Genomic DNA, 24,356 nt, shown 5'->3' with positions numbered 1-24,356 from the left:
CAAGCCACCAGTAGTCACAACCAAAACTTCCACACTAAAGCAACTTACCACTAAGATACCTCATGTGCAAGGTGAGCACTTTAAAAGTAACCATTAGTATAGAATAGAGGAGGGGAGACCCTAAAGGCGAGGAAATATTCCTCAGTTTTGTAGAATTCTGGCTTGGGATTTTCAGCAGTGTGTGCACCTAAATGACACTACATCTGAAAGGTCTCTATTGTAATTCCAATTGTAAAATGTACTTACAGATAGTTTGCCAAGTTATGTTCTTGCAAAGTATGTGTTTCAAAGCCATGTGGGGTTGTGTCAAAGTAGTCATTGCCAATTCCACAAATAAAGCATTTGGTCTGAAAGCAGAAGTTGTGGTTACAGATGAATTTTAACTCAAAAACACTAATTGTGACAATCTAGGTGAACAAGAGCAATGAAAAATGTAACATGCTTCCTACCTCCATGTCTTCCCTCACTTGTTCTTGCTGGTCTCTTAATTCACCAAAAGCATCGATAATCAGACCTATTTCAAATAGAAAAGTAGCAACACTTGAGTACTTAGCAATATTCATATTGCAAGTAATGTCACTCCTCCAGTGTCTAGAATTTAGGGTACTTATACAAACAGGCACAGTCTTGAGAGTGAAAAGACTTTTTTGTGCTTTATTATAGTCCATTTAGCCTTACACAAACTCATCTCTTTTGTTCCCATGAATGAAATTAATTTTCACTCTCCTTCTCTTTAAACTCTTATATCCCAAGTCTTTTTTCAACATAGACAGTTCTGCTCCCACAGCCCACCTTGGACAGTTAGTGAGTCTGCTTCAGATTTGAAGCATTACTCCTCCACTTTCAATGTTTTAAGAAAAGAATTGGATCATTTTGGAGACTATGACATTTGTAAATTTTTCTCAGTATAGATGTGCTACATTTTTTTCTTTGCCACCAGGTTGCCATAAAACAGTGCGTTTTTTTCCTAACAGCCTTAGAAGAGTTTATGCAATGAGTGTTGAATGCTGCCCATCACTAAAGAGGGGTCTTGTTTGCTGTAAACCACAACTGCAAACCAATTAAAACTGCAAATCAACCTCTAAAGAAAGGAGGAAATGGCTATGTGGCCATGGTGACTTTCTCCATGTCATTTACCCTTTCCAACTGGAAAGTCTCCATTCCCCAGTCAGCTGTGGTGATTCCAGGCTACAAGTGGGAAGAGTGTCTTTGGCAAGGCTCTCCCAAGTCTAAATGCTTAATATAGGAGAACAGTGATCCTGCACAAGGTTCATCATTGCTGGACAGCTACAAAAGTGTTCATAAACACTGCAACCCATGTAAGTTACATTCCTTGTGCTTTGACTTTGTGTAGTACTTGGGAAAAGGTGTATTATGTATGAATTAATAAAAAATCATTACTTTCAGAATTAATGATTTTATAAACTCAGAAATAATAATTTACAGCAATACTGCTAAATTTACCTCAAACATAAATATGGTTTTCAATGGTGAACTAATCTTGAACAAGTCTATTAAGGTAAGTGATGGTACCTTGAATAATAGCCAGTAGGATAACAATGACAAAGAAGAAAAATGTGATGTCAAAGACAATTCGGTACATTTCATAAGGGTCTCCAGCAGGATCCTCAATTTCATCTCCAATGCCACCACCAGCTCTTACACCCACATACATGTGGAACAGGTAACACTAAAAAAGAGAGAGGAATATTATAGATATATTTACCATGAACTATTCTTTTAGTGTTGTTTTTTTTGGGTTTTTTTGGTTGGTTTTTTTTTTCTGCTCTCCTAATTCTCTTGACAATTTATAGTAACAAGAACACATAATATCATTCCTCATGTATCAAACACACTGCACCAAAAATCTGTTACTGTCTTAACTAATGTGATTCCACCTTCAGGTACACTTACTAAGAGGGGGAGTCAGCATCAGCTGAGTGTTACCTGATCCTCACTCACTGGGTCTTACTTTCAGATTGAGACTATTTTGGAAGTATTTTTCTTGTATTTGTAACTGTATTCAACTATATTCTACTCCTTATATTGATTTCTAAGGTTCTATCTTGCTCTGAGTAAGAAGAGGACATATTTTAAAGTCTTGCAGCGAAGTTTAGAAATGTGGAAAATATGCCATAAAATAAACACTGGGATTTTCAGAAGTAGATCTACCTGTTTGTAGGTGGTTTCTAGATAAATTAATTTTGCAACACTAGATATCTGATTTATTATATTGTAAATTAGTTGTGATCTGTGAAATGACCTGTGTTCAGTTCAGTGCAGAAGAAATCACTTTACAAAAGTATTGTCATATTTTCAAATACATAAATCTTAATGGAAAAATCTTTAATAATCTGTATGCTTAAGCTCTGTAAGTATTTTGGAATGGAGTGTTCTGCCAGAGTGATAAACTACTGATGTTCCTGTATGATTGGCTACAGAATCATGTACACCACCTTCAGCCACACAGTATGGCTTAAAACCAATATCAATCTCTAACCATAGCCAGTTTTCTGGAGTCACGTTAGACATCAGGGTCTTAAATAATTAGTATAATACCTGGCATTAGCAAACACTAAACAGAACTATGCATCCATTTTTATAATGCAATTTTACTGATGACATAAGACGTAAGACTAGATAGTACTAGTTTAATAGTACTTAAAAATGTAGCTTAGAATTTATTTACCTCACTTAATAAAGTGGTTAAAAAAATGTAGCATAGTTTCATTATTCTAATTAGTCCTACACCTATTTTATGACCAAACCATAGCATTCAGTTTACAAATCTTGGACAGGTTTCATAATTTCTGTAATTTGCATGTCTAACCTGCACTGAGTGTTTAAAAGAAAGTTCAAGAATAGGGAGGAATTTGTTCTGTGAAGTCAATGATACACTTCTGTTCTGAGGTATTTTATTCTATCTCTGGTGTAAAATGCAGAGCAGAGAGTTTCTGTTCCTTCGGTGATATCGGCTGGCCCCAGACTCAGAATATTGCATTTTTAATATCTGAATTTATGTTTTCTGTATACAGTAAGAAAATCAAATACTCTTTGTATATTAATGTATATCTGTAGAGTATATGCTATTTTGACAGAAATAACATTCAGTGGCGATGAGTAGAAATCAGATTGTAAATTGGTATCATAAGATTATCACCCATAATAAGTTGTAATTTCTGCATTCTAACCTTTGACTTCTTTTTTAATGACTAAATTACTAACTGTAATTTTGGAGTAGGCTTTTATAACTAGTGCTAATAACATCACATAATTCATATAATCTAAATAAGGACAGAAAGAGCTTGCGTATTTGGAAATACGGTTCCCATTGGGAACAAATGGGGTTTCTTTGTTGTGACAACACAGCTGCTTTTTGAAACTCTGACCAGTTTGTCCAGAAATTCCTTTTTTACTTTGAGGGTTTGCCATCCTCAACTGTAAAAGCATTGGGGCACATCATAAACCACAGTATTTAGGAGAAAAATTCAGAATACCTTCCTATGTGTCATCTATTTGCCGTTGAGTTTAGACCACTGGAGAATGCAGAGGGAATTTCAACACTTCTCATATTTCCAAAATGACATGTATCAAGAAGAACCCAATAGATTTAACAACAAACACATCCCTCGTTACTTATCATTCTGTCTAAAGTATCCATTTGAAAATTCAGGATCATATTTGAGGCACACAAATGATGTTTTAGTTACCGTCATCATGTCATCACACTTCATGTCTGGTTCATCTTCATCTTCGCTTTTGTTGTAGAATTTGCGGAAGAAGTTGAAAGCCACCACAGTGTAAAGGTACACTACTACAGCCAGGAGTCCCACAGTAAGCACAAGCTGTGTGTGGAGACATGACATGAAAATAGGTTTTAGTATCATTTTGTCAGAAGAGACATGCCTGCTTGGTGCATTGCCTTAAATATTGAAAATTAGTCATATTGTACCTTTCCCAATAAGGAAACTAAAGATAGCAGTTACATGTGTATCACCAAAGCAATTTTTTACACTCTTTAGTTTAAAAGTTTAATTATAATAACTTGAAGCAATATAACTTGAAACACTTGATATACAATAAAAATTTTAAAAAAAAAGACTTATTATAGTCTATTTTCTCTTCCAAAGCTATTTAGCAAAGCCATTGCTAAAATGGAGAATAAAATTTTTAGATAGGAGTAAGTAATTTTCAGGTCCTGCCTTGTAAGGAAATAAAATCATTAGGTGAAAAAGTTTAGCAGTTAATAAGACTAGATTATATTGTCTGTTGAATTTGGTGTTAGAAGATGCAGCTCTGGAGAGGAGTTTACTCAAAGCTACATATTTTTAAAAATGCAACAACCAGTATTTACTCTTTTAAAAGAAACATAAGAGTATTGAAGTACAAGCTGATCAATTATCACTATCTGCAGATCTGTCAGCATGCTCCCAAAGTGAGCATTTCAATGCAGAAATCTACAGCTGTCTTTCAGTGTTCATATTTACTTGCCAGAAAAGCAACAAGAGTAGAAAAATTATTCATTGCTTGTTAAGAATGTAAAAGCCATGGTCTTGAGTTAAAACAGTTTTGTCAACTATGCTCAGTTTTGACTATGACATTTTTCAAAAATTCATAAGGAAGATATACAAGTCATTACAATCATTAAAACTAATATGAAATTGGTCATCCTGAAGTAAAATAAATAGTATAAAACCAGAGATTTCATTTGTTTATGTGATGATAACACATCATCACTTTGTGTGGGTATATTTTTATGCCTCTTCGAAAACATCATGTGGTATAAAATGTTTTGACAAATCTAGCAGGGCATAGGTGTGGGCTTAGAATATATGTTACTGCAATTGAGAAGGAATGGAATGTGTATGTTTGAAATGATATTTCGGGGAATTTAGATTTCTTAAATGGGAGTTTGAAAATAACTATAAAGCTTGCTTTTTGTTGTTATGCTTGCTAGGAACATGGATTCTTTGGAGATTAGAGCATGATTCCCTGCAGAAATTTTAACAATTAGTTTTAGAACTACATTTTATTAACTTGATTTTTGCATGACAAAGGGCTATAGTACCATATTCCACGGTGCAGAATGCCCACACCTTTAAGCACATTCTTATTAGCCAGGTACTAAAACTCAGTGCCCAGATCATTATTACTGCTGTAACTAAGGAGGGATTGTGTATTCTTAATATATTATCACAAATCATCTCATCACAGAGAATATAGAATGAGCTGGTTCATATACTTATATTTTTCTAAAATGATGTGTTTTTCTAAAATATCGTGTACAACACTTCTTTATCTGTCATCAATTGGTGGGTATAGATTGTTATAATTTCATAGGGTTTAACATGTATTAAGTGTGCTCAAGAAGATATGATCAATCTTATAATCATAAAAATGAATTGCATTCTGATATTTCCAGTACAAGTTATTTCCAGTACTTTTACAAAGGGTATTTTTTTTCAAACCTTTGCATGTAGCACTAACCTGTTTGCCATTGTGAGTGACTGAAGACAGAATAGTTCTCAATGTCTTAAAACCCATAGCAATATCCAGCAGATGAGCAGCAAAAAAGAAGTTGTTGTAGTGCCCAAGGATAGACATAGTTGTGTACCAAGCTAAGTATAAAAATGACTGCAGAGAAAGTGAAAAGTGGCAGAGGGTTAACAGGTGCTGATGTGCATTATTGGATGCAGAACGTCGCATTTTTAAGTCACTCAAGTTATTGTAGTAGGACACTTTGCCTACGTAGGGATTAAACAGCTCAAACTTCACCCAACTTTTGAAAATTACCAGTGATGGAGGGGGATGTCACACTGCATTTGCTGTTGAAAAATGCTGAGACCAGCCTCACTCAACAACCCCAAAAACAGACATCACAAGTATGTGAAAAAGCTATGTATCCTGACAGCTACTGGCACTGGCAGGGATGTGGAAGGCAGGTGTTTCCTGATAGTGCAACCAATGATTGGTAGTACTAATAACTTATTTTAAGATGAATGGTGCTCTACTGAGCTAACATGACTAGCCTGGGGACATATGAATTCCACTCAATCACTTTGTTGTAAAAGCTCAGTCCTGCTTTTTAACGGCAGGGATTTCTAGCACACACCCGCAGGGGTGTATGTAGATTCTTTACTTGAATGGGAACGCTCCCCAGGGTTACTCCTTGAGGCTGAGCCAAAGAAATTTGCCTACTGTCACTGATATGGGAGAGTAACATAACAATAATTATTGAACTCCCTTTTAAACCATTAATTTAATAAATAATGTACAATAATAGCAGTTATAACAATCTATACTGTGCAGTATATAATTCTGATTAAAACGCCCTTTAGTCTAATCACAAGACAGAAAAAAATATTTTAAAATGGCTCTGTAATGCAATATTATTTGTGTATGTTTGTTGAAAATAAAAGCAGATGGTGAAGGACATGCATGTTTAGTGTAAATCAAAGCATATTCACCTAGGCTAACATACTCACATTATCAGTGAAAACAACTCCAAGCTTCCAAATGTGGTACTTTGTATCAATGGAGCTTAGCCTAAAAAATAAAAAAAAAATTAAAATGCATAAATGTCAAAAATAAGTATTGAATTCTGTATTTATAAGCAGCAAACCAGTTGTAGCACTTCACATTTTTTTTGCTGAAGATGGTGATGTAGATTAATTGTTCATTTTTTGAGTGATCCAGGTACTTCATTGGTACTTCATTTTTCAGAGAGTATTCATTAATTCTGAGCACGACAAAGAGTTTTTAAACCAACAAAACTGGTGTAACAATTTCAGGAAGAATGATACTTCTATATTCCTGACTTAAAAAATGATGATCTATGCTAAAAGTAGTGAAATGTGGAACACAAATTGCTTAAATTTAAGAGGTTAGTGTTCTGTCTAGTGTAAAATATTGCCAGAATAACTAAGAGAAAAGGTAATGCCTTCTTCAATATTCTAAATATTTTATCAGCCATTGGAGGGCATGGAAAGGGAAATCTTTCTTGTGCATCTTACACATTGAGAAAGCCAACTCTTGTAGGAGCATAAATCACTTGGGACTGGGACATATTCAAGCTCTCATCTTGACTAAGTCAGGAAAACAGCTCTGAATCTGTACTAGACACTTGTTATCTAGGTATTATCAATACTTTTTTCGATCCATTGGTTTATAAACTTTGTTGTAAAAACTTATAAGTGGTGCATTAATTATTGTTTAAAATGAAAGAGTGGCCAACTATATCAGTCAGCATAAATTTGCTGATTTTTTTTCTTACTTTTATAACATAAATGTGTTTTAGAACAAACAAAAAGCTATTTTATTTTACTTCCACACTAGGAAGACTCATCCATTTGAATTTTCCACACTGAGGAAAATATCACAACAGTTTCAAAATGAAATCCATTTTTATCTTTGATGATGAAATTATTCCCATGCATAATTTGTCTGTGAAGCTCAGAAGTTGTACCATGACACAAGAGATGCCTCTTCTGGTTCGCTCTCTTCCACTGGACTAAAATCAAGGGCACTTTTGTCCAAACCCAGAAGTTCTGCAATGCGCTCTGCTCCATATAAGTCTCCATACTTGTTAATAACCTAGAAAGGGAAAAAGGGAAGCTTTTGCTCACAGAAAGGGAAGCTTTTGCTCACTCCTCATTGACATTCACCTACTTTAGACCAGTAGTTGTCAGGAATTTAAAAAAAAGTCCTTCACAATTAACACAACTAGAACAGTAAGAACTCCCAGGAAACCAGGGGAGCGTAAAAAGAAAAATAGAAGCATTAAAGGCTATTATCTGAAAGCTTATGTATAATTTTCTGTCATTTAAGCTGGCATGTTTTTCTTTTTTTAGGGCAATGAGGGGGCTTTGTATCCTAAAGATGACAATGACTGCAAATTAGACCTGCTGGCTGATTGACAGCATGAAGTTATTTCAAATGTCTGAGTCTAGGAAGGAAACCACAGCCTTCTGTTTTCCTCCCTCCTCCCACCTACGCCGCAGCTGCCTGTTCACTGAGACATTTAGCACAACAATGACTTCCATAAAACAAATTCCAGTTCTCTGTCATTTCTGTATTTATGTGTGCAGGAGTGTACAGATATCCAAATTAACCAAATAGTAGGTTATTGCTCTGAAAAACATAATAGAAATATAAAAAACCTACCTTCCGTTTCACAAATTTGTCCCAGTAATTGTTAGGGAAGGACCTACATAGATAAGGCAAAGATATTTCAAGTTAACTTGTATGGGGAAAGGAAAAAAATAATGAAAAAAAGAGAAAATACCGTGTTCCTGATCATTGCAAATTTTTTTCACTTCAAATTAGGAGAATGATTTCTTTTCATGGGGACAACAACGGTTATTAATCATAATTTGCTGCAGTATAATCTTCCCCCTCCAAACCCCCTTTGTTTTTCCCATTCACAAATATGACTGGCTACAAAAGGTCAGCAGGCTAAATACTATCACCTGATAAGCTTAACAATTGCATAGTAACAGGTAGTCACTGTAATATCATTCATCTACTAAATAATACTTTATCACCCCTAGCCATAAAAATCAAACCAGACAAGGCTTTTCATAAAAAAATAAGAGAATCTTAAAGCATAAATAATTTTTAGTCATTGGATTACATTTCAAACAGAGACTGAACACTTGAAAACCAGTCGACTGTTTGCCAACAGAAAATATAAAAATATTTAACCAAGAAAATTCAAGATCATTTGCCGATATATAGCAAATATATATATATATATATATATATATATATCAGTATCCCAGAACTGCTCATTCTAATGATCTTAATGTCTATTATACCCATTTGGAGGAATTCCAGTTAGCAGGAAACACTACAAAATTTAAGATTTTTTTTCTCCTTATTTCCTGGATATTTTCTCACTGAGTTGAGAAAATATGCAGGAATGTAAAAGAAAAAAAAGAACTATTTAAATTAAAGGACAGTACTAAAGGACAGCAAGTACTAGCACAAGAAAAATGAGATTCCACAACAATGTTCTGCTGGGATGTGAGGCAAACTTCCCAATGACTATGCTCCAACTTTTACCTTTTTGAATTAGAATTCTGAATTAAATTAATCCAGATAAAGGCAAATGCTTCTAGTGACACAAAGAGATGGTATATTCTAGTCCCATACTTTGTATTATTTTTTTTTTTGTTTCATTTCTCAGGCTTTTAAGTAAAATATGTCATAGTGTAGCCAGCTTGTGTCTATCTCTTTTACAAAAAACTCCGACAATTTGTCAGGGTACATCTTCTACACTTTTAATTACTTTTTCCCATTATAGAAAGCACATTTCAGTTTATACAGAACACTGAGTACCCTCCAGCAGTGCTTAATCTGATTGTACAGTACTTGCAGTAAACCTCGAGACTCAGTTAACATTAGAGGGAAGGATTAGCCTGCTTAAATTAGGCTTAATCTTTTGTTTAACTACAGTAGACAGTGCAACATGCTGAACAGACTGTACAGCGTGTCATTAGGGATAAATTGACAATATATTTCATTAATTCATTCTTCTGTTTGCTGAAGATAAACTTACTGGGTATCTAGATGGGTTGTTATCAATAGTGAAAGAAACTGGTTGGAAAATAAGCAAGCTCTCCAGTTTCCCAATTAGTTTCTGTTGTAACTTTAATAATATGTGTTAGTCCATACTGCTGAATGAAATTTTAAAAAATTCTTAAAACTTAGGTGTAGGAAAACAAAGCATTCAAGAATTTCTGGTATTTTAGAAATTGTAATCATGGAGCATAGATGGAAGGGACCTTAAAGATGATCCAGTTCCAACTCCCTGCCATGGGCAGGGCCAGCTTCCACTAGACCAGGTTGCTCCAAGCCCCATCCAGCCTGACCTTGAACACTTCCAGGGCTGGGGCATCCACAGCTTCTCTGGGCAACCTGTTTAAGTGCCTCACCACTGTTATAGTAAAGAACTTCTTCCTAATAGATAATCTAAACCTACCAGTAAATTCTGAAAAGCAGCCTGTAGTCAAGGCATTCTTTCTGTGGGAAGAGAGCTGACTTGCTGTGTTTGTTTGTGCCACTCCTCAAAACTGCTGCAGCTTACTGAGACTCTTAGAATCACTATATGACTACTACAATATTTGTTAATGCCTACAACTTGACAAAAATTCCTATCAGACCTACTCAAATTCTAGGAATGCTATTTTTCACTAGATTTACTCCTCTTGTCACATACACATTTGTTTAACAAGGAATGGGAAAGAAAGGGAGGAGTATATTACTGTACAAGTGAAATAGTCACTGGAAAGGATGGAAGTTATCTTTTTAAAACTTTCTCAATCGAGACTAATACACAAAATGTCTTGGAGAGACACTGTGAAGTAAAATACCTAATTCTTGCAAACTCTAGAAAATGAAAAAGTGTGGAGTGTATGTGCCATCATAGTATTATTAAATAAACAGATAATACAGGATTTCACGCTAGAATCTACTACTGTAGCATCTAATATAAGGTGCTAAAGGCCTTTCTTTTAGATTGACTAAGTGACAGATGGACAGGAAAGGTTCTAGATCAGTGGCTTAATGAGCTGCAATATTATAAGCAGTTTACATAGAGTCATTTAGTTTTACTTACGGAGTATTTATAACAAGGCGATCCCATTGTCCTTTAATATCATCCTCAGTTGGTTGTTCAGTTATGTATAGTCCATCAAATTCCAGCTTTCTAGCTACCTCCTTTTCTCTTTTGAATACAACCAGAGGGACCTGTGGAAGTGACAGTGGCCATCTTTGTCATGGTTTATGTATTTTTGGTTCCTTATAACAGAAAAATGTGAGACCAAACAGCACACTAGAATCTCCCACACTAGGCAGATCAATGCCTAGGCAGCCTCTGAGCAGTGGCCACCTTGGCAGTCAAGCCCCAACCCTCCCCCACACACAGCTTTTTATTGCTGAATGTGATGTTGTTACATGCCATGGAATATCCCTCTGGTTGGTTGGCTCAGCTGTCCTGGCTATGACCCCTCCCAACATACCTGCTGAGGGATGCAGAGAGTGGGTAAAGCACAGACAGATCCCTCACACTGTGCAAACACTGTCCAGCAATAACCAAATGTGGCTGTGTTACCTGCACTGTTTTAACTATAAATCCAAAACACACACACACTGCTAGAAAGAAAGTTAACTCCATTTCTGCTGGTCAGAATACAAAAGGAAAACATCTACTTACTGAGCAGTGAGAATTTGTAAACAGCTAGGTACAAATAGCTATTCCAGTATTAGCACCACCTTGGGGCATAGGCAATGTTTAACAAACAGTAAGATTAAGAACTTGCCTTTAAGCAGTAGTATCCAATGACACAGACAAAGGAGATGACAGTATGAATTACTGCCAGTGCTCTGAGGGCAGGTGCCATGTAGCCAGTACTTTCTTCTAAAACAAAAAACACCATGCCCTCCTCCTCTTCCTCTTCAGCAAAGGAGTTCCAGAGATTAGAGTCTTCCTCTACTTCATCAAGTGGCTCTTCTGTCACCTGAGAAAAATTCAAGCACATTGAAAACAAAATAAACTGAAAAGTTTTTCCTTTAATGACAAATGATGTTTGCAAAGCCTGCTCAAAGGAAGATAGATCATTGCTTTAAACATTCTTCATTTGCACAGCATAAATCTCCACATCATGCCATGTCACTGAAAAGAAAATCTGGAAAAAGCAAATACAGGCAGTTTACAAATCTCTCTAACAATGCCATAGCAAAATGAAAACAAATAAAAAAGTTATGCAAAAACTATTTCTTGGAAGAAACGAGGAATGACTGGGTTATCTATTATGACTGAATTTAGGGGGTTTTTTTGTAATCTACATAGTTCCTGATTGCTTGAGTCTACAAAGAAGCAAAATTTTCATATAATCAACTTGTACACTGTTCATAACTTTTTATTTCATGACTCAGTTTAGAGCTTACAAATAATATACAGTATTTCATTAGCTGACATACTGCCCTAAATTCTTCCACTGACTTTAAAAAGCTGCCCTTTAAAATAAAATCCCTAGGGGTGCTTTTTTGACAGCTTTATCTAAAAGATAAAGTCCTGTTCAGTCCTGTTTGACCCCCACTGACCCTTTCCTATATATGACAGATGGACTTGCACTGATAGACATGAACTTCTGTCCTTGCTCTTCAACAGAATGGGTTGTCACCCACCAGACTCAAAAAAAAGCAGAAGAGAATGGGGAGAAAAGGAGACTGGCATGGACAAAAGCAGAATTCTACATGTATATTTGAAGTCCATCTTCTCTAACCCTGTGGGAAAGAAAGAAATAGACAAGGAGAAAGCCTTAAACAGCCATGACATCTTTCTCCTGGAATGTGCATATACATTCTGCCCAGTTTCCAAGAGCTTTTTACATCTTTACCTGCCCTGCATCTGAGAATGTAATTGTGTTACAGGAGTTGCATTTCAAGGTATTTGAGAACAGGACTCATTTCTAGACTGAATGTTCAGCCAGCTGCTTTTGTTGTTGAAGTTTTTGGTTGTAAGTAACAGAATATGTAATAAAATATCTAATACTGGAAAACAAAAGGTTCATCAGTTTATTACAACTTTCATTCTATATCTAGGAGGGGAAAATCAAAGGTCCTGATTTCAGGATATAGATAAATCAGAACTCTTCTTCAGTGTGTAAAAATGCGGGTGTTGGAGTGGTGGGTACTGCTGCCTAATTCTTGTCCCCAGCCAGCCTCTCCTGTAGAAAAGCAAGTTGAGTGAACCTTCAGGCTACGCAGTCACTCAACACTCACCGCAGCTGGCTCAGCGATAGAGGCAAGAAAGGCTCTTTTTGCAGGGTTTTATTCCAGTGGAGGATATCACACGTGGCTGAAGGGAACCCAGCGAGGTAAAAGAGAGCAACTGTATGGAGAAGGCAGCTTAAGAAGGGGAAGGGGTGGGGGGTGGAGCTAAGGGCTGGGCAGAGGGGTTTGGTCCCAGGGAAAGGGGGGAGGGGGCACCAGGGATACCAATCCAGTGAGGGGACAGGGAAAGGAGAAATCAGGGGAAGTTGTGGCACAGAAGTCCATTTGGGAGTCTGCTTTTCCCCCCAGGAGGTCTGACTGTATGGTAAGTAGTTACTGCCATTGCCAGGGCTCAGGACTTGGGAATTGACCGAGGTGGGAGAGTTCATGGGATGCTACAAGTGTGGAAAGGGGGAAAAAATGAGGCTTTTGTGGATGGAAGTTCTCTTTATTGAATTCTAACCTGTTTCATTTCAAGATTGTGAAGATTCATGAAAGAAATTGGTGGACGCTGCTGAGGATATTCTACTTTGGATCATCTGGTGTTCTACACCAGAACCTGAAGCAACTCTAGATTCGGGTGAACCTCTAAGATTAGGTTTAAACTGTGAATGTATAGCCTTCTTCATCAGAAGATGAAGCTAGACAAAAAGAGCTGTAGCCTACTATAAAAAAAGAAGTAACTGAGAATAACCAGATAACTGAAGTCGCTGAATAGCTTGAGAACAAATTAAAGAAAAAGAATTCAACAGTTTTGACATTTGAATTATTTTAGTCTATTTCAGTTTTCCCAGAACAAGATCAACAGTCCAAACAATAACAGACTTATGTGATTAAATGAAAAAGTGCCTAGAAACTCAACTATAAAGGAGAAAATAAATAAATCTCTTTTCATTCAGCCTGAATAAAATAAAAGCAGAATAGAACAAACATTAAATTATTGTATCCTCTGGTACTAACAAAAATATTTAAAGAACAATATTACCTTACCTTGTAAAACAGAAGAATAAAATTGATGGCAAATGCAACAAATAGAGCAAGAAACCTTAAGTTGTAAAAATTTCTTGCCAAGTAATGCTGAAAGTAAAAAATAAAAAGTAATTAAGGGTAGCCTGTGAGTAATATCAGAAGAAGAAAAATAGATAGCAAGATTTAAAAACAGTAAATACATAATTGTATTGCCTTCATACACCAGTTATAATAAGCAAGGACATTTTTTGGCAGCCTATTCCCCTTTTTCATGATAAATGTAATTTAAATAATGGCCTTTAAAATTATAAGTCAGAGAAGACTGAAACAAAAAGAAGTATGGAAAGATATTTTCCAGAATACTGGGAAAAAAATCTACTTGAGAGTTTTCAGAGAATTCAACATTTAATGGTTTTAAGAACAAAGAAAAATAGAAAGTAACTTCCTCTAGAAGTTAGATTATGGGAAATAGTGAGCTCCTAAAAAGGAGCTCAAGAGGCTAATCTTTCCTGTTAGAAATTACACACAGAAACACTTAATTATATAACTCTAAGAAGTACTATAAAATCACAACAGACTGACTACAGCCAATCATCTGAACACTCATGCCAGATTTCCCTGTATGATGGCATTTCTCCATTAAATATCAAAAATGGTTCTAGAAATAAAAATTCAATTATTAAAGAATTTAAGACAAACTTACAAGCATCTTGGTTTGATAAATTTCCAAAGCTTTGAAAAAGTTAGCCATAACAGCCTCTGGTTTCTCAATTTTTTGTCCATGCCTTCTCTTCTTTTTTTTCATTTTTCCCTCTTCTAGCTGCTCAGATTGCACTTCCTTTGCTTTATCTTGTTTTTCACCATCTTCCATGCTAGAAGAAAGGTTAACGAAACAAAAATATCTAGCCAAATGTAAATGCATTAATTTCAAATGAATTTGAGTTCATAAACTGCTTTAAAAATTTAGTTTTTATACTGTACGTAGCATTAGAGGAATTTAGTTACCAACAAAAAAACCCCAAAACCTGTGTTTCCATATGTGTGACATAATGTTGCGGCATCAATATGATTGTCTTAAAGTGTAGACCTTGATGACATGCTTTAAAAAATTAACTTGGCAGATAAGAGGAGAGAGCTAAATGACTCTGAAGTAAATATTTTAAACATGAAGCAAAATGGAAAAAAAAAAGAAAAATATAATTACGTATAGCTTTATGTATAGCTTTTGGATCTGTAAGAATCTCTAGGACACCTTTTGTGTGTCTCTACAAAATATTTTAATCTGTTACTGCAATGTGGCTGCAGGTCCAGGCAGACAAGATGCTCCTTAATAGCAGGATGCTGCTAAAGCAAGTAAGTATTTTAAATATTGTTTAGGCAGTCATATATAGGATGGATGGACAAAGGAATGTATCTGCTGTCAGGATCTGATAAAACAGCAATAAATAAAAATAGTTGGGTTAGTAAAATCTTGTATTTTAATGATCCAATGAAAATTCCATGAAAATTGTAGTGGATAGTAGGGAAAGCAGAAAACATAATGATAAGTTGCAGAGGTTTTTAAGACTGGTGCTCATTTTTAAAGGAACTTATGGGAATTTTTACGTTAATTTTTAAAAAGACAATGGCCACAGATCTATATATGCATAATTGTCAAGGGTCACAAAAATCAGATTGCCATTGTGTTGCCTAGTGACATGGTCTGCCATCTTTTAGTATATTTGCAAAGTACTTAGTATATTTTCAAAATACTGATGCGACAAAGTGTACATAAAGTTCTTTGAATAGCATTTCTTGCATTATTTGTGGCCAAATTATTTAGCATAAGGAAGTACCAAGGAGTTAAACAGGAATTTTGTAAAATTAACTTACTCAGCCTTCTCAGCTTCTGCTTTTCTTTGTGTTCCAGCTTCTTTTGCAATTTCAGATATCTGCAAAAAGTATTTTAACTGTCAAAATTGATCCATTCAAAAAAATTTCTGTAACTTTAGTTATTGTCTTCTAAGAAACAAACAATATAATTAATATTATTTTTATAGCACTTTGACTTTTAAAGTGTTTGATTTTTAAAGACAGGGAACTCAGGCTATATTTTAACAGTGAAAAAGGCAGATTTTTTTCTGCATAGTGTTACCAATACTCTAACTAGTCCAGTTGACTGAACAACTTAATTATACACAGTGATCAGGCAAATTATGTGACCAGCTGAGGGTGAAGGTAACTACATCCAGATCATATCCTGATACTAAGGTCATCCACAAAGACTCAGTGGAGAAACAATGTATTAATGTTCAATGTATAAGAGGAACATAAGAATGTTTAATGTGTAAGAAACAATATATTAATGTTATCATTAAAAATATGAAAAATATCTATGTAACTATCAGATATTATAAAACCCAATTACTTGGCCGTGATCAAGTAATGCAACTGAAAACAGACAAATACTTAAACAACTTCTACTTACACAATGTTTTCTTCAAGCTGTTTATCTTATCTGGGCTGATGGTTCATTAAGCCTTTATTGGCACACCACACAACCCTCTTAAGTGTTGTGTTTACAGCTTTCCCGTGAGATAAGGAAAAACCAATACACAATTTTACAGGTGGCTAACTGCAGCAAAGAAGCTGGGGCCTGGATGTCAAACACCTTTAGGCTTGGTGTTACAAGATCAAAGATACTCAAATGCAGTTTGAGTATCTAAGCTTCAATGGAAGTCTGAGAGATGCAGACCCTGACTCAGAAAGAAATCTAAAGGGCTGACCTTTGTCTCCATTCCCTTTTGCAAAAACCTGTCCTAACTCTTAATCCTCTTCTGTATTCTCTTGAAGTGCTTGGACAGCAGTTGTCTATTGGTCCTACATTTCCAGTTAACACATATATACACTTATCTGAAGTTTCTGCCAACTACTCATCTGGATGCCTATCTCTCACAAGTACGTGGAAAAAGGATATAGGAAAGAATTTATTAAGTTGATCTTCCCTCTTGTATCTCACAATTATCTGTAGACCTTCACATAGTAAATAATGCAGGTGTAACTCTTTCACAAAGAATCTCCCCTAAGATCTCAAGCTGGTGGGGGGTAATTGAGAGATCATTTGATGATACCTTGTTCTTCTAAGGGGTGGGGTGGTAGAAGAATGAATAAATCCTTATTCATCTTATCCATATATGCTCTCTCAATTTTCTCTTTTCCAAGCTGAAGAACCTTAACTTACTTAATTCCATATGCAAGATTTGTTCCGTATCAAGTTTTAATAGCTTATGGATCTTCACTGAATCTTTTCCAGTTTTATCACACTCTTTTTGAACTGAGGGAACCTGGTCTTCAAGACATACATAAATTAAGATTCGTGGAGCTTAATAATGTGGGGGCTTCCTCTCTTCCTTTCTCAACAATTCAAAATTCCAGTTTGCTTGACTGATATTATCATTGAACTGATATTGTTGTACAACTCAATTATATTCCCAAGATTTCATACTCGAACAGTAACAATGAGATCAAAATGAAGCATTTCACAGGTCAGGTTATAATTTTCCTCCTGTATTCATCACTTCCTTGATTTTTATCTGTTATTTTAAGGTAACTTCACAGTTAGCTCTTGATTTTATTGCTACCAATAATTAGATTTCTCAGCAAACTGTTATGTCACTACTACTTTTCTAAGTTGTGAACCCACGTAACTCTCAGATTCCTGTAGAGCCTTACAGTAAAAGTGAACTCCTGAAAGGCTTCATCATATATGATTCCATAGGTTATTTTGCAGTTTCTCTGGCTATATGGTAAATGTCACCGACCTTATCAGTACACTTTTCCAGAATATTGACCTAATTTTCTATTTCTATCCATTTGTGTGAACTTTATCATTGCAGGTGCCTAAGACACAGTAACTTCCTGAAGGGAATTTTTGATCCTTACACTGCTGTTTGTGCTTTGAGCTCCACTTATTCTCTATATCCACTCCTCTAACTAGGTTATGTGAGCATTTATATACACAATGTGAGATGAATAGCAATTCCTGTAATACAGAATTAGTACAAACATTGCTTTGGTAAGTTTCACTAGATAACATATCAAAGGTTAAAACTGGATAAATTGCATAACTGACTTCACATTAATGACACAAATGTCTGCAAAAATTACAGAGCATTTTCATCAGTAGTATCAAACACATCGGTAAGAAATGTAAAAATCAAAGTAAAGCAAAGAATATTCTAATGTGTTTATTCAGATCTGAATTAAAATATTTACTTTAACTATTGAAGAAAATTCTAACATGTTAACTTATACCTGCCAAGATTCTTGTGTTAAAATAGTTATTTTTATATACCAACCAAATTATATTTATGCTGAGACAGGATTTTAATAGACTGTAATTTTAAAGTCCACACATAAAAATGATTTAATAAATAAACAAGAAAAATAAATGCAAAAAAATTAGTTCAATTTAGGCAAGAACCAGAATCTGGAGGAAAACATAAAAATTAAGAGAAAATAATGCCCTAAGAAGTTGCACAGTTTAGATTTATCTTGAAGATATCTGGAAAGTATATCATAAAGAGATGAGTTAATGACGAGAGAAAAGATGTTTTTGAATAACCGGTAGAAAGAGACTTGAGGTGTAAAGTGAAACATAATGCCTTCCAAATATGATAAATAAATTGGTTTTGACATTTAGTTATATCCATTTCTACACAGAAAAATATTCTCTTTAGTCCAGCTGAGTGGAACAAAATATATTGTTTATAAACCAGAATAAGAGTAAAGAATAATTCCATGATAAACATTAAACTGACAATAAATTCAGGCAAATATGTTTCAAATAATAGGAAAAAATGGGTACTGTATTGCATGTAAAGCATATATAAGAAAGATGTTAATGATAAGGCATTATTATGGAGATAAGTTGTAAATGTACTTGAAGTATGCAGAATAAACAAGGCCATAAATCATTTAAAGCAAAAACTGTGACTAGAAATTTGTTAGCAGTTTATGTTTTGAATAAAGTCCAAATGAACAGTAACAATTTACTGCACTGAAATCTAAACACTGGGCTGAAACTTTCTGTTAGCCTTTAAATGTGTAGAGATTATAAAGTAAGTTCTTACTGATAATATATATTAATCAGTTAAATATAAAATAAATCTGTTATTAACATTCAGTAGTTTATTATTATTGTAATTATAATTGTTAATATTATACTTAAAGAAATACAAAATATCTTTAATTTACCTGTAATCTTTTTTTCTTATTAACTGTATTTTCCAAAGGTGTCTGGATCTCAGCACCAAGGATTTCTGCAATATCTCCAAGTCCAGCATCATGACCATGTTTTGATCCTTCTTTCTTTGTGGGAATGCCAAAAATGTCTGCAATTATGTCAGTTTCTCCCTTTTCACTCTTCACAAACTCCCCGAGTTCAGCTCTTATGCCATGCTCAGCACCTTCAGCTTTGTCTGCTTCCATAACATCATCATGGATTCCAAACTGTGTTGGATCAGGCATATCCCCTAATATTTTTGTAACTTTTATGTTTTTGGCTCCTTCAACCAGGCCACCCCCAAATACAGTGCTCCAAAGAATCTGGAATATCCCCCACACTATAGAAAAGAACATTTGGAATGTCCCTACAAATAGGATCCAGAAAAAGGAGAAAAACACTTTCACCATCTCTTTTATTGTCATCTTTTTAACTTTCCTGTATTGTTTCCTAAGGTTCTTCACAGTGACCATTTTCAAAAAGTTGGCAACATTCTTCTTCACTGCAACACAGGCCACTGCAAAAGCTGAAGCAGGTTCCAGGGACTTTTCTTCTTCCTCATCATCTCCAATATCCACTAGATAAGCAGGCTCTGCCTCTTCCTCCTCCTCGGGCCTCTCAGATGAATCCGTTTCAGAGATCTGGGATGCTAACTGCATTTCAAAAATAGTGTCTTCACAGAAATTCACAAAGAGTTCCATTTTTTCTTGCTCTCCACCTTCATTTACAACATCAAATATGAACTGTCTTTTAGATTCCTTCACCTGTGGCTTCTCCCACTGCATTCTACTGGATTCACTGATTTCAAAGTAAACTCTTTCTATTTTCTTGGCCCCACCCATTATTTCAATACGCCCAAGGTATGGTTCAAAGTAATTAAGAACACTTTCTGCAGGCTCAAGTAAACTCTGAAGGCGTGGATCATTAGGCATGTGCTCTGAAAGGTTTGTTAGCAATACTACTACATTAAATCCAATGTCTTTGGCTGGTTCATGGAATCTTTCCACAAAGTCAACATAATTAAACATGTCATTTTCATCAGCTTCTGTACAGGATAGCAGGAATTCAATCTCTGACTGTATGTATTGTTTTTGAGCCTCCATTGATTTCTGAAATTCCTTCTTGGAAATGATTCCTTTACCATCTGGATCATACTCTTTGAAAGCATCTGAATTAGTCAGATCTTTTAACTTCAGGAACATGCCAAAGAACTTCAAAATCATTTCTACATTGCTAGATGATTCTACAAGCGTGTCCACCATTTGTTTTCCAATAGTTCCATTTACAACGTTACCTAAGTAATGTGTTATAATAGAAAGTTATTTGACAGCTACATTTTAAATAATGACATTTCATATTTGTGCTGAAAACAGAACAAAAATATTTGTATATAAATAGTATTTTTTCTTCCAACTTGCTTTTCTCTAGTAGCCCTCTCTTTCAGGACTCTGTATATTCCAGAATAATTCTTAAATAAATATGAAGAATATCTTTTTCTCCCAAAATTACATAAAGGCAATTAAAAAGCACTTTAGAGAGATGAACATAATAATTGTGTTTTACACTAGGAAGGTGAGATAATCATATTTGACCATAAAGAAAAACAGGTCCAACCTTCGAGCAGTGACAAGAGCATCACTACCATATCCTTTAGTAGATCTAGAAGTTCCTTAAGCAATTCAATCTGAGCAGAGTCCTATTAAAAAAAAAAAAAAAAAGGACTGTAAGATTGTTTTTAGTTTGTATTTATATGGAAAACTAAATAATTTTAGAGAGAAATGGTATTAAAGATGATCAGCTAAATTTCATTCACATTATTCAGCAACATTTCATTGTCATTTTATTATGATTGCTATGAGAAGTCTAATACAACATGTAACTTACTGCAGCAGAGGTATTAACACCATAAAGTTAAGCTTTAATAAAGCATTAAGGAGTACCAAGGTGGAGGTAAGGGACAGCAGAAACAAACAAACAAAATTGGTTGCTACACAGATCTGAAAGTATCTGTCTCAGAAAAAAATCCATCCTTTTTCACTTCACTGGCAATGCATTACCACTCAAAGTGTTTAGTTTAATTACAGAAAACTGTAAGTCTAATGTAGATTTGTGTTTGACATTAAGGCCTTAAATACTATTCTCAAAATTCTGATATACTTCTATAGGGTGGGAAGAAATCTTGTAAACCAGAGGATAGCAGAGACACTGAAAAAGAAAGGAAGTGACTCTCTGCACTGTTGCATTCAGTGCAGAGCTTGAGTGTATGGATACATTAAGCAGAAGTCACAGAAGAAGACAGAATCCTGATGCTGTGGAGTGGGACTCCACTGTGCTCTGGTCAGTGAAATGAAATGAACACTGCCCCCCATGTTCAGTGTCTTTAATTAACTGGATAAGTTGACCAAATATCACACTGCCTCCTTGTTTGGATCTTTCTCAGCTTTTCTCTTGACCCACTTATGTTCAGCATGTGAGCAGTGCTTTTAATGATGTTTCTGCCCTGACAGATCCTCTGATTTTGGCAAGAGGGAGGAAGGGATCAAACTGGCACTTTCGCTATCAGAAAGGTAAAATTGAGCTGTAAATGTCAAGTTTGGTTTTAGTGGAGGTGAGTGCACAGTGACAATGTTGAAAATACCTGTGAAAGTTTCATTTGCATATTGGCAAACACATGAAGAAAGCCAACAACTGCATCCCACAGCCTACTATGAGCCAGACTCTGTTGATTACCTATGCAAGGGCCCTAAAAAATTAAGAAAAACACATTTTTTATTTATGCCAAATAAACCAAAACAAATCAAAAAGAAGTTTCAGGCAGCCATGAAGCTACATGAGAAGGTTTTCCAAGACCTCTGGGTATCTAGTGCACAGATACCAAATTGTATACTGTTAAATACATAGCTGTTTGTATGTTTCAGTTTTCACTTTACACTGGTCCAGTGATTCCATGTAACTTCATCAAAATTTTAAAAACGCAAGTGCAAAGCATTTACAAATTGATGAAAGAACATGATCATGCTGTGTGAGCATAGAACTTCTCTGTTAGTACCTTGAGAAACACATTCTGTTTACCTGGATATATTCTGTAAGAGAATTGAATATTTGTTTGGTGACAGCCAAAGCTTTAGAAAAGTTACGTTGCCCTGATTCATCAATGACATCCTTTCCTGAATAGTACCAATAGAAGTCACTGATGGATTCCTACGAAAGAAACAATGTTACATTTGCAAGTTTTGAATTCTCTATGCAGTATTTACTGCTTGCATTTATTTCACCAAAACTTGAATCAGTAATTCAGATGAAATTTAGCATATCTGTGTCAATCTATTTCTCATTATAATAATATTTTGCACACTCTTCAGAAGTGAACAATGAAATCCATTATCAAACATCTGATTTCACACAGAATTCTGAAATGTCATCTGTTTTCAAAGGAGAAAAGATATGAAATAAATAAAAATTCTTCATTTTAGGTATCCCTTTAGAGAGAATTTTAACATTTGATTCCAACAAAATTAGAATCTATGGAAGTGAAGGAAAGCCAATATGTTATACTCCATTTTCATCTGTTTTTTCCTCACCTGAAGACGCAAGAGATAGTCAACAGTACTAATGATAATATTCACTGTTGTGGTGTTGCCCATCTGAGTACGTAAGTAATTTTGGAAATCTGAAATAAGAAGTGATTTGTGCTTGGTTAGTACACAAAGGAAAAAAAAAAACAACATTATTTTTCTATTTTCATGAGGAATGCCTTATTTTAAATATCTTGTTGGATGCAGATGCTTATGTCATACAAATTGAACTTTAGATCCAATGTATATATAACTGAAGAATTGTTATCCAGGTGACTTGGTACAGGCTTTACTACTAATATGCTAAACACAGAAACTAAATTAAGACTTAAAAAATCAAATTGAACCCTGCAATTCAAATTGCTGTCATGCCAGTTTCCCCTCAGAAAACTTAATGCATTAGAGAAAAACATCAGAATTGGTTCTATTTCACTCTGTTTAGAGCAGACTCACCACAAATTTTCTACAACATAAATTCAGTCTCTTACCATTGTTATGCCCTTCACAGAGAAGTTGCAAAAATCTAAATAGATCTCGAGTAAATTCATCATGCTGCAAGACTTTTTCACCTTTAAAATATATAAATACAGTGATTATGTGACAATTATTATGATTAATTATGCAGAACACATAATCCTACAGTAACCTTTTAAACTGGAATTTTAATAAAAGAACCAGTATTTAAAAGCATTAAAGCAATTTAAAAGAAACAGACTGATAATAATGAAAAGAAAAACTGAGACAGAAAAAGCAGAGCAAAAAGTATTTAGCACTCCAATGCATCCATGGTTAAAAAAACAACACTAATTGGAAAAAAAAAAGGCAACAGGATATATATCTATTAAGTAAATTGTTAGTCATAACTAAAATCATGCCTTAAATATGAGTGACACTTCTTTAATAAGCATCAAACTCTTTATTCAAGCTAAACACACAACCTGCTGCAGACCATAAAGCTAAACCTAAAGATATCTGAGAAGATGCAATGAGAGATTTCTCTCTGTATTTGCAACACACTTTTGCAACAATAGTATCAAAAACTGTAAACCCAAACATACCACGCTCACGAACGATGACTGTGGATCAAAGAAAAATAACAAGAATACAAGATAAGAATATTGGAAGTTACAATATTTTTCTTAAAAATTATTGCTAAAGATATTGTAAAAAAAAAAAAAAAAAGGCATATTCAGAACCCAGAGCCTAGATTTACTTATAGTACGTTTAACAACAGAAACCTCAAGCCACAGTAAACAACAGTTCTAGTTAAAGAAGGAAGCACAAATAATGTTTGAAGCACCACTGGAATAAATTTCATTCTACTTACGAGTTCCTTCTTCAGTAACCATTCCCAGGCCTTCCGCTTTATTCTGTCTCTCAAATGCATTCAAGTCAAGAACACTTATATTTAAAGAAAAGAAAAACAACAGCACAAACAGGAAAAAGGACTATAGTAACCAATGGAAAATAATTTTCTTCTACAACATTTCTTCAACAACTACTCTTGGCCCACTACGACATGCATTGCCTCGTATTTTATTTTATACTCATATTAAATAAATGAGCTTTGGATGAAACTAAGGGTCCAGTGTCCACTTCTGACAAGAAATGAGTGTCATGTCATGTCTCACTCCTGATAATGACATTCACAGTTCCATGTACAAATGAGGAGTGGAAAAGGAGCCTGAAATATTACTCTTTATGTTGATTTAAACCTACCACCAGAGGAGACTACTGTCATTGTTTCTCTCTCACACTGCTTTCCACTAAGT

General features: G+C 34.8%; 1 protein-coding gene across 1 annotated transcript in view; it reads right to left on the bottom strand.

Annotated features, from left to right (window-relative positions):
* The window catches only part of RYR3 (ryanodine receptor 3), a 197,651-nt gene that overhangs the window by 2,164 nt on the left and 171,131 nt on the right, over nucleotides 1–24,356 (bottom strand). Inside the window, exons 82-102 of the mRNA XM_053979767.1 lie at nucleotides 23,912–23,985; nucleotides 23,643–23,660; nucleotides 23,073–23,153; nucleotides 22,591–22,679; nucleotides 22,082–22,210; nucleotides 21,648–21,752; nucleotides 20,624–20,705; nucleotides 19,006–20,303; nucleotides 15,619–15,677; nucleotides 14,450–14,618; nucleotides 13,768–13,854; nucleotides 11,322–11,519; nucleotides 10,619–10,749; nucleotides 8,164–8,206; nucleotides 7,466–7,593; nucleotides 6,486–6,546; nucleotides 5,488–5,634; nucleotides 3,711–3,845; nucleotides 1,534–1,690; nucleotides 450–514; nucleotides 247–347 (exon numbers count right to left, since the gene is read on the bottom strand). Of these exons, the coding sequence (XP_053835742.1) occupies nucleotides 247–347; nucleotides 450–514; nucleotides 1,534–1,690; nucleotides 3,711–3,845; nucleotides 5,488–5,634; nucleotides 6,486–6,546; nucleotides 7,466–7,593; nucleotides 8,164–8,206; nucleotides 10,619–10,749; nucleotides 11,322–11,519; nucleotides 13,768–13,854; nucleotides 14,450–14,618; nucleotides 15,619–15,677; nucleotides 19,006–20,303; nucleotides 20,624–20,705; nucleotides 21,648–21,752; nucleotides 22,082–22,210; nucleotides 22,591–22,679; nucleotides 23,073–23,153; nucleotides 23,643–23,660; nucleotides 23,912–23,985 (3,357 nt within the window). The remainder of the gene's footprint in view (nucleotides 1–246; nucleotides 348–449; nucleotides 515–1,533; nucleotides 1,691–3,710; nucleotides 3,846–5,487; nucleotides 5,635–6,485; nucleotides 6,547–7,465; nucleotides 7,594–8,163; nucleotides 8,207–10,618; nucleotides 10,750–11,321; nucleotides 11,520–13,767; nucleotides 13,855–14,449; nucleotides 14,619–15,618; nucleotides 15,678–19,005; nucleotides 20,304–20,623; nucleotides 20,706–21,647; nucleotides 21,753–22,081; nucleotides 22,211–22,590; nucleotides 22,680–23,072; nucleotides 23,154–23,642; nucleotides 23,661–23,911; nucleotides 23,986–24,356) is intronic.

Source organism: Vidua macroura, chromosome 6, assembly GCF_024509145.1.
Source record: "Vidua macroura isolate BioBank_ID:100142 chromosome 6, ASM2450914v1, whole genome shotgun sequence".
In the NCBI taxonomy this organism is placed as follows: Eukaryota; Metazoa; Chordata; class Aves; order Passeriformes; family Viduidae; genus Vidua; species Vidua macroura.
This window is presented reverse-complemented; position numbering and strand designations above follow the sequence as displayed.